Here is a 12,357-nt window from a genome sequence, read left to right on the forward strand (position 1 = left end):
AAATAAATAAATAAATCTATCTTAAAAAAAAAGAAAAGATCATACAGCAAATTAGTATGGTCTGTGTAACTGTGAAACCTTTGCTTTTTCTGTCATTACCAGTGGCCTGAAAAATATTTCAATGACTGAAAATAGGCACACACACACACACACACACACACAGAGTAATGTTAGCTTGAGTTCCCGCTTTGGTCAGACACAGACCTAGCAAATCTTGGTCCCCAGGGGAGGAGGCCATCCTGTCCTTGGGATGCAGAGTCCTGCTCTGGCCCACAGCTCTGGTCACATCACTCACTGCCCTTCCTTATTTGGCCTGACCTCTCCCTTCTGGAAAAATCTACACAAATCATAATGCTTTTCCATTTAAGAAAATAATTAGAAACATGAGCTCTCTTAGTTCTTAAACAGAGCTCAGACTGCTTCCTTATATTCTCATCTAGAGAAAAATTAGGAAGAATGACCAGGCTTCCCCAGCAGTGGTCCAACCTCCAGCTTCCTGGCTTCCCAGAAAGTTCATTTCCCCATAATCATCAACTTAGAAGAAAACGTCCCATTTCATTTTCTCAATTACCTGCAGATTGAAGTTTTTCACAGTTGCATTATAGGCTCCTCTTCACAAAATCATCTGCTTTTGAAAAAGTCCTAAGGCAGCATCCAGTAACATTATTATATTAAAATCTAATTTTTTACTGAACATTTATGAATTTGCCAGGCACCAGCCAAGATGCTTTACAGGATTGTTTATTTGATCCCCATCACAGCCTGTAAAAGAAGAATCCTTATTCTTACCTGTTTCTATCCTTTGGTAAGTGTCAGAGAAAGATCTCTAGATACATTTCTCTGAGCCCAAAGCTCAAACCTACAAGAATGTAAGGTGGGAAATTGTGTCAGTGGAGTGTGAAGAGAAAGCCTTTGTGCTGGGTGCAAATCACACTTCTGGATCTGGAATCTGTAGGGTGTGGAAGATGGTTCCCCTTGGTCTGCAAATTGGCTGTGTCACCCCGAGGACTGTGGTGGCATATGTTCCTAATGGATTAAGTCAATGGGTGGCATATGACTTCCCTATCGCTGCAGTAGCAAATTACCACAAACTTGATGACTTCAAACAACACAGATTTGCTATCTTACAGTTCTGGAAGTCAGAAGTCCTAAAAGCGGGGTATCAGCAGGGCTACGTTCCTTGGAAGACTCACTCCATGGAGAGAATCCTTTCCCTTGCATTCTTGAGCTTCTAGAAGCCACCTGCATTCGTCAGCTCATGGTGCCTACTTCACCACCTTCTGACCTCTGCTTCCATGGTCTCATCTCCTTCTCTGACTCTGCCCCTCCTGCCTTCCTCTCACAAGGACCCTTGTGGTTATACTGGGCCCACCCAGACAATCCAGGACAGTCTCCCCAATTCAAGGTCCTTCGTGTAATCACATCTACAAAATCCCTCCTGCCATGCCAGGCCACATATTCACTGTTCTGGGGGTTAGGATGTGGAACATCTCTGGAACTACTGTCCCAGATGGAGACGGGGCTTGGAACCGTGAGAGTGAAGGAAGGCCCCCCAAGATCAGGAACGCAGCTGTGGCACAAGCTCCCCCTCCCTGGCCTAGACCCTCTGCAGCCTGTGTGGGCTGGGAGCTAAGCCTCTGAGGGTCCGTGCAGCCAAGGCTGGGAACTTACTGCCCCCCCCCCGCCCCCCTGTTTCTGCTCCCTCCCCAGAGCACAGACACAGGGAGGCACTGGAGAAAGAGAAGGAACGTCTCCAGAACATGGACGAGGAAGAATACGATGCCATGACAGAGGAGGAGAAGGTCACGTTCAATCGAGAGGTTCAGCAGGCCCTCCGCGAGAGGAAAAAGAGGTCAGAGGCAAGCACTAGCCAGCGCGGAGGTGGTCCCCCCACGAGTAACACACAGCCCATCCTGGAGACTGGGATCACCTTCCGGGGAGCAGAGGGAGACCCAGGAGGATGACCTGCTGAGAGCAGGAAAGCACCCCACCCGTTGAGGGTGCTCCTTGCTGCGGCCTTTCTGGGTTTCTCCCATTCTCCACTGCTTCCTTCTCTCTGGAGGGCATCTGAGACTAGGGGGGAGGTTAGATGATGTAATGGGGGACACTTCTGGCCCCTGTGCTGTCCTGGAACTCCCACCAGCTTCCCCTGACCACTGCCCTCCCACACATCTGTACTTAGGTGTCTGCAGCTGCTGACCAAGGGGCCACTCTCTTAACATGAGCTTAATGGTCATTCCCCAGAACTTGGCCATTTCTCCTTCCCCGGCCACCATCTTGGCCGTTGGTGGTGGTATCTGTCCCCTGCATTCTGGCTGCCTCTCCCACTTGATGCTCAGCCTGGGAAGTTCACCAGGGACCCTAGGCAGGCTCTCGGCCATTATTGTGCCCATCATTGGGGACCACACAGGAATGATTAGATCCCCTCCATGCCACCTGGGGCCCAGGAGACACAGGCTATCTCAGGTACAGGAAGCAGGATATATGTCCTTCTGCCCTCAGATCTTAAACATGCCAGCGGAGGAGGGTATATTGCTTACCCTCCATAGAATGCCAAACATTGGAAGGGACAGAGCCAAGATATTTGCCCTACTATTTAACCTCATTCTCTCCTCTCCCTCTACCTCTGATTACTCCCACTGACCCCAAAAAAGCTTTTATGTCCTCTCTGCCTCTATAGTATGCCTTCATTTCTTTATCTGCATGATCCATTGTAAAAATGCCTAATCCTCTAGAGTATAAAAAGCCTAGTTTAAAAAAAAAAAGGCATAGCTTTGGGATTCCTAAGGAGTCTCTTTTCTTTCTCATCCAGGTCATTGCTTTCAGGAATTCATGGTAGACTTAGAAAATATGAATCTGATCCTCAAAGCTCAGCAATGATTTATTTGTGTCACACACACACACACACACACACACACACACACAGTAATGAAGAGTTGGCTTCAGTGGGTAGAGAGTCACAGAAACCAGGATCAACCAGGGATTCCTAGAGATGAAAACAGATAGGTTTTGTATTTTCAGAAATGCTGTCCTCTCCAGGCTTGTTTGTACTTAATACCCACCCTGCCATTGGCAGCAGGGCAGGTATAGCTGAATCCATAGCTGGGAGGGAGGGAAGAAGGGTGGAGGGGGAGAGACAGAGAGAGAAAGAGGAATGTGGCTTTCAGATCCAGTGCCATGGCTCCAAGCTAGCCTTTAGGGACTGCTATTTAAAACACAATTTCTTGTTGTCTGAACATTAGACATGACAGTGTAGGAAGCTGGGCTTCATTTGAACTGATATTTATTTATTCATTTGAGAGAGAGAGAGAGCAATCGGGAGCAGGAAAAAGGGCAGAGGGAGAGGGAGAGAGAGAATCTCCAGCAGACTCCCCACTGAGCTCAGAGCCCAACGCGGGGCTGTAGGTAGGGCTCCATGCAGGGCTTGATTCCTTGATCCTGAGATCTAAAATTGAGTCAGACACTTAACCCACTGCATCACCCAGGCACTTCTGGAAGTTACTTCTTAAAAACCGCTCACATCAAGCTTATTTTCAGCCCTTGCCTTGTTCTCCTATGAAAGAGGATTGGAATAGAAATAGATTGTGAATTCCTCTTAGTTGAGTTTGAGTTAATCAGTTTTGCTGAATGACCATTCAGAGACCCTCCTTTCTTTTCTTCTTCCTTTCCCTTGCCCCTCCCTCCCCTCCCTTCCTTCCTTCCCAGATTTCTTCTGTTTGTTCTTTCTTTTTATGCCCAAGAAAATTCTTCCCATGTCCCTCCATTAGACACTCCATGCAGAGGAGGGGCTCTGAACTCTGTTTTCTCTGCCTGATTTGATGAAGGGAGCTGGAAAGACTGGCAAGGGAGATGCAGGAAAAGAAGCTACAGCAGGAGCTTGAGAGACAAAGGGAAGAAGATGAGCAAAAACGGAGAATCAAAAGGCCAAAGCAAGGACCAGTGAAGGAGGAACCTATCCCAAAGAAATCTCAGACAAGCCGGCAGGTAGCAACCCTCACTTGCTCCTTAACCTGAGACAGAACAGAGGAACCAGCCCATCAATCTGGTACCCTTCCCTTCTACAAAATTGACCCAATACTATTTAGATTTTATGGCGGAGCAGAAGGTAGGAGAGAAGGGGCCAGCATTTGTTGAAAGCTGATTGTGTGCCAAGAGCTCTGCTTGTACTTTATTATGGCACCCCTTCTGCCCTGCGGGGGTTCAGAGGCCTGAGCCCCATCTGGGGTTGAGAGAGACAGTTCCAGGACCTCACCCAGTTTATATCTGACCACAAACCTTGCTCTCTCCACTGTCCCTCCCAAGTCTGCTGGATGATGCCCAATAGGCTGGTATTAACAGCTTGCCTCCAGTTAGCCACAAAGTCAGTGGAGGCCCTGTGTTCTACTGAGAGCTCATCTCGACAACAGTCAGGGACAATTAACATAAGCTTGACCTGGCAGACAAGTAGCGATAGTTTATCAGCCTGCCAAAGTTTAGAAGTCACCTGTCTGCTGCCATGACCTGGGAAAGGCGGAAGAGCCAAGGCAGCGCCCAGGGTGGCGCTCACAGCCCAGAAGGGTAGCTAGCAGGTGTTCACAGTGGCTATCTCAACACCAGAGGCTCTGTGGGTGAAGCTAATGCCAGACTCCCAGACAAGGTGCAGACTGGTCCCAGTAAGTGAGCAAGAGACAGTGACCACATCGGGGTAGACAAAGGAGCAGAGGAATTAGTGTCCAGGGTTCACAAGCAGATAGAGCTCAAGAAGCAAAAACAAGCACAAGAAGCAAGCAAGCCTGAAGTTATATAGGCTGTTACTGGCCGCTGGCTGCTCTGTGCTGGGCTCCCAAAATCTTCCAAGTGTAAGCCCTCCCTGTCCCTCTGTGGCCCCTCCTTCCACACAAAGTCCTCTGCCTGAAATCTTGATATCTGAACAGAACTCTCCATGTCTTGGCATGAGAGACAAGGAGAAAGATACAGTGGTAGCCAAGCCCTTCCCGTCCCGGCTCACCGAGACAGCCCTGCCAGCACCGACCTGTCCACACTGTCCAGTCTGTGTAGAGGTGCAGACATATGTGGAGGAGGAGTGGTACAGTGAGGCAAGGGGAAAGCCAACCCTGGCTAGGCCTGCCTCCAGGCCCGACCTTATGCAGTATTGTCACTGGGGAAGGGGCTTTGGGCTGTACTGAGGGCAATCATCATCAGAATCAACTGGACTATAGGTCACCAAAGAATGACCAAAAACCTATGGAGCCTCCCCAAGGATTTCACCCAAGGGAGAAGAAAATCAGAGCCCACAGCAAGTTTAAAAAATCAAGTTGGTTTCTCCATGAGATTAATTAAATAAATACATATTTATTTTTTAAAAGCCTGAGGGCATAGCCAAATTCTAAACTCCTATCTGTTCCCAACAAAGGACTATGGAAAGGATATTTTAACAAAGACCCCCGCGGTGATTCTCAGACACAGCCCCAGCCCTGGTGTGCATGGAAGAAGTGCCTGGAATCCTGGGAGGCCTTCTTTCAAAACACAGTGTCACCTTGCTCTTCCTATGCAGTTTGTTCTCCCTTAAAGAACTGTTTCTGTGTTTTACCTTCTAGATTCTGACTTTTTCCAAACTAGAGGTCAAGATGGATGCACTAGAAAGGAAAGCATCTGTCAAGGAACATATCAGTGAGAAGGAGGATCCAAACAGGAGAAGAAAGAACCAGCTGGCAGATACCCATATGCTTGGGTTTCCCCTGGCCCAGGAGCAAGAGGACAGCGAAGGGGACCTCCTGAAGGATGCCGACAGGCACTTGGCCCAGAAGTTTAAGGCCTATGAGTTGACTCTAAAGGATATTCAGAACATCCTCATGAACTGGGACCGGAAGCAGGGCATCCTGCTGCACCACACCGCCGAGGACATGCCCCACGAGCCCGATGACCAGCGCCAGGTTCCTTCAGGGGGGCGCCGAGGCCGCAAGGACCGCGAGAGGGAGCGTGCAGAGAAGGAGAGAGCCGAGAAGGAGCGCCAGGAGCGGGAGAAGGCCGAGAGGGAGCGCCTGGAGAAGCTCAGGGCGCTGGAAGAGCGGAGCGACGCAGGAGAGGGAGAGGGGGAGGAGGAGCACCACGAGGGGAAGAAGGATCTGGGGGTGCCGTTCATGAACATCCAGACGCCTGACTTCGAAGGCTTGAGCTGGAAGCAGGCCTTGGAGAATGACAGGCTCCCCAAAGGGGATCAGGTACAGACTCTTCTCCAGGATGGAGATGTGATGACTCAGGTAGCAGGTTCTGTGCTCGTTGCCATTAAAGTGTTCCTTTCCGTATCCCCTTAATTCCACTCATCTCTGAGGCTCCTTTGGATGTGAGACAACAGCGGCTAACAGGACTTTTTTCTAGTTGGCGAAAATCCATAGAAAGTTCCACAGGTCTAAATTATTCCAACTAACCTCATAAAAAAAATTGCCTATAGAGTTGATTTTTTTTTTTTTTTTTTTTTTTTAGTTTTAAATTCTAGTTAGTTAACACACAGTGTACTATTGGTTTCAGGAGTATAATTTACTGATTCATCATTTACATATGACACCCAGTGCTCATGATAAGTGGGCTCCTTAATAACCATCACCCATCTAGCCCATCCCTGACCCACCTCCCCTCTAGCGGCCCTCAGTTTGTCCTCTCTCATTAAGAGTCTCACGGCTGGCTTCCCTCTCTCTTTTTTTCCTTCCCCTATGTTCATCAGTTTTGTTTCTTAAATTCTACATATGAGTGGAATCATATGGTATTTGTCTTTCTCTGACTGACTTACTTTTTAAGTAAGCTTAACGTCTAACACGGGGCTCAAACTCATAACCCTGAGATGAAGAGTCGCACACTCTACCAACCATGCCAGCCAGATGCCCCTCTCTGACCCACTTATTTCACTTAGCATAATACCTTCTCTCCATATCACTGCAAATGGCAAGATTTCGTTCCTTTTGGTGGCTATATACACCACCTCTTCTTTCTCCATCCCTATCAGTTGATGGACATCCGGGTTCTCTCCGTAGTTTGGCTACTGTTGATGCTGCTGTAAACATTGGGCTGCATGTACCCCTTTGAATCTGTATTTTTGTATCCTTTGGGTAAATACCTAGCAGTGCAATTGCTGGATCAAAATTCTATTGTTAACTTTTTGAAGAATCTCCATACTGTTGCCCAGAGTAGCTATACCAATTTACATTCCCACCAAGAGTGCAAGAGGGCTCCCCTTTCTCCCACATAAGCCTCTACATCCTCACCAACACCTGCTGTTTCTTGTGTTGTTAATTTTAGCCATTCTGATAGGTGTGAGGTGGTATGTTATCATGGTTTTGATTTGTATTTCCCTGATGAGGAGTGATGTTGAGCATCTTCTCATGTGTTTGTTAGCCATCTAAATGTCTTCTTTGGAAAAATGTCTATTCGTGCCTTCTGCTCATTTTTTAACTGTATTATTTGGCTTTTGGGAGTGTTGAGTTTATTAAGTTCATCACAGATTTTTAGAGAAGATTTTTAATATTGACAGTACTGGTGTTACAGGTTGGCAAGATAGATATATTGTGGAGTGAAGCAAGAGTCTCAATTACTTGTAAATCTTGTTCCTACAAGCTTCCTAGAGTAACAGAAATCACAGCTTTTTGATCCTAGAAAATATGGCATACCCAAAGCCCCTTAGGTGGTGGTTTGAAGGAGATGGTCACTCTAGCCTTTTGTCCATGGATGAACTTTTTCTGTAACACACCAGAAAGCAAATATTTCAGGCTGCAGACCCGACAACCTCTGTCACAACCAGCAACAATATATAAACCAGTGTACATGATTCTATCCCTATACAACTTTATTTACAAAAGCAACTAACAGGCCAGAGTTGGCCAGGGGGCCAGAGTTTGCTGATCTCTGGTTTAGTTTAGCAGAAACTAGACAGCCTTAACAAGGAGGGAACAGAGCCTGGGAGCAACATGATGGGAAGACACAGGCAGTTCCTCAAGGGGGCAGATTGGGGTGTGGTGTGGCCTCACAATGAGAGTCTCACAGCAGTGGTCCCGGTGGGCCAGAGGCCCGAAGACAGTTGGGGAACACGTGACACCAATACCACTCCGTTTACTGTTCTGCCTCCACTCAGCCTGCAGTGAGGAATCATGGCCACTTTTCTCTCCAGAAATAGGGTTTTTTAAAAAGAACCTCTTCTTACCTTGTTTTATGCGCCAGTACTATAGCCAAGGTTATCTTCTGGCCTTTTCTCATTCTCTCCACACTCCAAGTCACAGGTTAGGCTATTGGTTACAGTTCTTTACCCCTGCCTCCATTTAATAATTGGCACAAATATTCATTCCTTTCCCTCACAGACATTCAAGCCCTAGGAGTTCATGCTGGCTATGCATTAGTCAGGAAATGTCTTTAGCTGCCTGACCTGGGTTAGAAACCCAGAATTCCATGAAGACAGGTGTCTGTTCAGCCTAATTGCCCATTTGGTCCACAGAATGGATGCTTTGATGGGCTGTCACATGTACCCTCATGACGACAACTTACGTAGAGATAGCATGCTTATTCTGAGGGGTTTCTGTGCTGAGAAGGGAGTTGCTGCTAAATTTTCAAGCAGCCTGCTCTGGAGGATGTTCACTCAGTATATATCAGAGAAGAAGAGGGGAATGAATTTTCTCTCTTCTTTTTGGCTTCTCTCCTTATTCCCATCCTTTACCCAATTCCCAAAACTTTGGCTTATTTTCTTTGCTGTACCGGACCTGCTCCAACCCTAACTTACTTTCAGCAACAGAAAGAGAGAACATTTAAAGGTAAATGAAAAAAAAAAAAAAGGTAAATGAAAGGTTAACATGGACTCTGAAAGCAGAAGGAACAACTCTGTACTATAGACAACAGAATCTTAAGAGCTGGCCTCTAAACCATATCCTTTGAGTGCCTACTGTGTGCTAGGCCCTGTGCTATATCACCCTGGCTCCTGTCCCAGTAGAGTTTATCATCCAATTGCTGAGACAGACACGATAAGGTGACTAAGACCATGATAAGAGAAGTATAGTGAGCACCCATGGCAAGAGCCCCAGCCTGGTCTGGGAGCACAGGGGTCTAGAAAGACCTGCAGAGCTATGTCACAGGCACTTCACACCCCTTCCCCAACACATGCCCATGGTAGTGGCATTTCCCACTACCATGAAAGTTGAAGAAAAGGCAGGAGGGTCTAAACCACTCTGTGCTCACTCAGGGAGGCAGCTGGGTGCAGCCCGCTCTCTGCATAGGAAACTAACCATGAGCTTTTCCTTTAGATCCTGGACATCTTGGGTCTGGGTTCCTCTGGACCACCCATCCCATCTCCCACCTTGTTCTCCATCATCTCCTACCCCATGAAGCGGCTGCCATTAGCCACAACAGAAATCCTGAAGCACTTCCTGTTTGTGATTCCACCATCTGATGAGCTCTCCCTGCCGGAGGAGAAAAGGGAAGCAGAAGCAGAAGCAGAGCTTTCAACCACCATGGGCTCCGGGAAGGTAAAGGGCGAGCCAGTCATGTTTTCTTCTGACTTTGCAGGACTTCAGATGGGCAGACAGGAAAGGTCACCCACTACAAGGCCAAAAACGAAGTATGGTATTGGTTGTCATGCTTGCTGATGCCTTTGCCCTTGACTCATTCCAGATACTGGCTGAGGACCCCACAATAAGCCTCTCTCGAAATGGCTGATTCCCATCTTCCACCCTTTCCGGTCCCTGTGGGATGGTCTAGGGAACTTGTTGAATTGAATTGCTCTGATGCTTATAAGCAATAATAATAATAAAATAATAAGTAAAGGCAGCTCTTTTTAAAAAGATAATAGAATGTTTTGGGAAGCTAAGGTAGTTCACACAGTGTAAAAAAAATACAAGAATCACCAGACACAGTGCTAGAAAAAGGACAGATTATCATAGAATTTATGAGGGGAAGATTGGGCATTTTGGTAAACTCACTTTTTATCTCTTTGCCTGACACAATATAGTAAAGTTAGTTGCAGCTGAGTTAAAAATATAAAATATTTTAATTCAAATATTAAATAAATTTGGATAAAAATATTTTAATCCAAATAAAATCCTACATGACTAGAAGAAAGCTGATATGCAATTAATCAAATAAATCACAAAAGAAAAATAGATTTGACCAATAATATGCAGAAGGTATATATATTAAAAACTAAAGAGGAGTTATTTATTCCCAGAAGAATATGGTAGCCCCAAATTTGAATCTCTCCACACAGCCTCCCACAAACCAAGCACATCCCATCAGCAAAGAATAACAAAATCAGTAGGAAATAAAATCACCTGCAGGCCTCATCTAATGCTGAATTAGGTGAAGAGAATGCCTCACACTTCTACTTACAAATAAGTAAAGAATTATCATCTGAGATGAGCGGCATGCGTGGGCAGACCTTTACTAGAACAAAGTCCAGATTAAAAAAAAAAAAAAGATTAAAAAATTGCCATCATCAGAAGTGATTATAACACCAAGCTCTTTCCTTAAAATTAACCATTAACAGGAAAGGGTTAAGCATTCTTTAACTTACCATTTTAGGAGGAACTCTAGTTCATCCCCAGTTGACAAAGGAAAGCTCTTCATTCTAGAAGAATGGCAGCTAAGACTAGTAGAAATAGAAAAACACTATTCTGTTATCCCCAGGGAAGTAATTAATTAATTAAGAAGCACCAACTAATATAAAAAGCAGTACTTTGTTGGGGAACAAGACACTCCCTGCAAGCCAGAGCATTGTCCCACAGGTGACTAGCCAGCTGAAAAGGGGAAAGCCTGCGTTATGGAGGCCAAGTCTGGCAGGTGCCACACCAGCCACGTGAACACAGTGCATCTGTCATCATGGGTTGAGGTGGCTTTTTTCTTGTTGTTGCCCCTTATTGTGATGTATACAGCACCTTCTATGAATCTAATCAAACTTTTAAGCCTAATTTCCAGTCTACAGAAAAAAAAAATGGAGAATGAAGGAATGAATGAAAGGATACTCTAAGAATAGTCAGAAAATTTCAGTGTAGAATATTCTATAAGGGGGATCCCTGGGTGGTTCAGCGGTCTGGCGCCTGCCTTTGGCCCAGGGCGCGATCCAGGAGTCCCAGGATTGAGTCTCACGTCGGGCTCCCGGCATGGAGCCTGCTTCTCCCTCTGCCTGTGTCTCTGCCTCTCTCTCTCTCTCTCTCTCTCTCTGTGTGTCTATCATGAATAAATAAATAAATAAATCTTAAAAAAAAAGAATATTCTATAAGAATACCCATCTGGGGCAGCCCAAGTGGCTCCTAGAGACCCAGGATCAAGTCTCACGTCAGGCTCCCTGCATGGAGCCTGCTTCTCCCTCTGCTTGTGTCTCTGCCTCTCTGTGTGTGTGTGTGTGTGTGTCTCTCATGAATAAATAAAATCTTAAAAAAAAAGAAAAAATAATATTGATCTGGTCTGCCTAGGAGTCAATGTGATTGGGAAGGAGCAAGGGGTCTAAGAGTAAAAGGTACAAAAAACCACACCACAACAAAATGCAGTATAAGAACACACTCCCTGCAGCTTGAAGCTTTCTCTAGGCTTTGGCCTCCTTCTCAAGGAATAGGGTGCCAAGGAAAGCACTAGACTTCTCTGTACTCCTCTTCTGCTCTAGTGCTGTAGGCTGGGCCCTTCTCTGCCCCCAGCAGCCACCAGCTTCCTAGACCCTAACACATGTGCTAGGTATCTGTGTCTCCTGTTCATGTACATGTAAGTGAATATTTAAGACTTGTGCTTGTGTTTAAGACCCAGGAGGAGCAGGCCACCTCCTCTAAAGGGATCAGACAGAAACCAAAAGAAAAAGCAGATCAGGCCCGAGACACTCAGAAGGACAAACGTCGCATGGCCATCAACAAGAAGGCGCTTTCTGGGGGAACGACAGGAGCCGTTGCCCCCCTGTCAGATATGGACCAGAACAGCTTCTCTGGGCAGTTCTCCCAGGAGAAATTCATCAGGTGGGCCTCGGAAGCACCCAGGGAAGGGAATGCTGAAGCCTCAAGTAGAGGGTGTGGCCACCACAGCACGAGAGAGCAGGGCTGTCCTGCCAGCAGGCCCCTCTGGATTGCTCTGCTTGACCCCAGCAGGCCAGGACTTCTCCCAGGCACCAGTCCTCTCGGCTCTTGGCCCGAAGGAAGCCTTCTCTCTTTAAAAGCCCTGTGGTCATTGCAGGCTGAATCACTTCCGGTGGATCGTGCCAGCCAATGGTGAGGTGACGTTGCGGATTCATTTCTCTTCTAATGACCTCGGGAACTTTGACCAGACGTTTAACTTTGAGGTCCTTGGAACTCACCGCCAGTACCAGCTTTATTGCCGAGGGGTCTGCAGTTACCCTTACATTTGCCAAGACCCAAAGTAAGTGTATCT

At 46.6% G+C, this 12,357-nt stretch overlaps 1 protein-coding gene across 8 annotated transcripts in view; it reads left to right on the forward strand.

Moving 5' to 3' along the window:
• The window catches only part of HYDIN (HYDIN axonemal central pair apparatus protein), a 384,136-nt gene that overhangs the window by 288,560 nt on the left and 83,219 nt on the right, over positions 1-12,357 (forward strand). For all 8 annotated transcript variants that reach the window (XM_077889901.1, XM_077889900.1, XM_077889907.1 and 5 more), the window contains 6 exons: positions 1,711-1,852; positions 3,825-3,984; positions 5,577-6,200; positions 9,258-9,479; positions 11,740-11,948; positions 12,163-12,345. In XM_077889901.1, coding sequence (XP_077746027.1) covers positions 1,711-1,852; positions 3,825-3,984; positions 5,577-6,200; positions 9,258-9,479; positions 11,740-11,948; positions 12,163-12,345 — 1,540 coding nt within the window. The remainder of the gene's footprint in view (positions 1-1,710; positions 1,853-3,824; positions 3,985-5,576; positions 6,201-9,257; positions 9,480-11,739; positions 11,949-12,162; positions 12,346-12,357) is intronic.

Source organism: Canis aureus, chromosome 3, assembly GCF_053574225.1.
Source record: "Canis aureus isolate CA01 chromosome 3, VMU_Caureus_v.1.0, whole genome shotgun sequence".
Taxonomy (NCBI): Eukaryota; Metazoa; Chordata; class Mammalia; order Carnivora; family Canidae; genus Canis; species Canis aureus.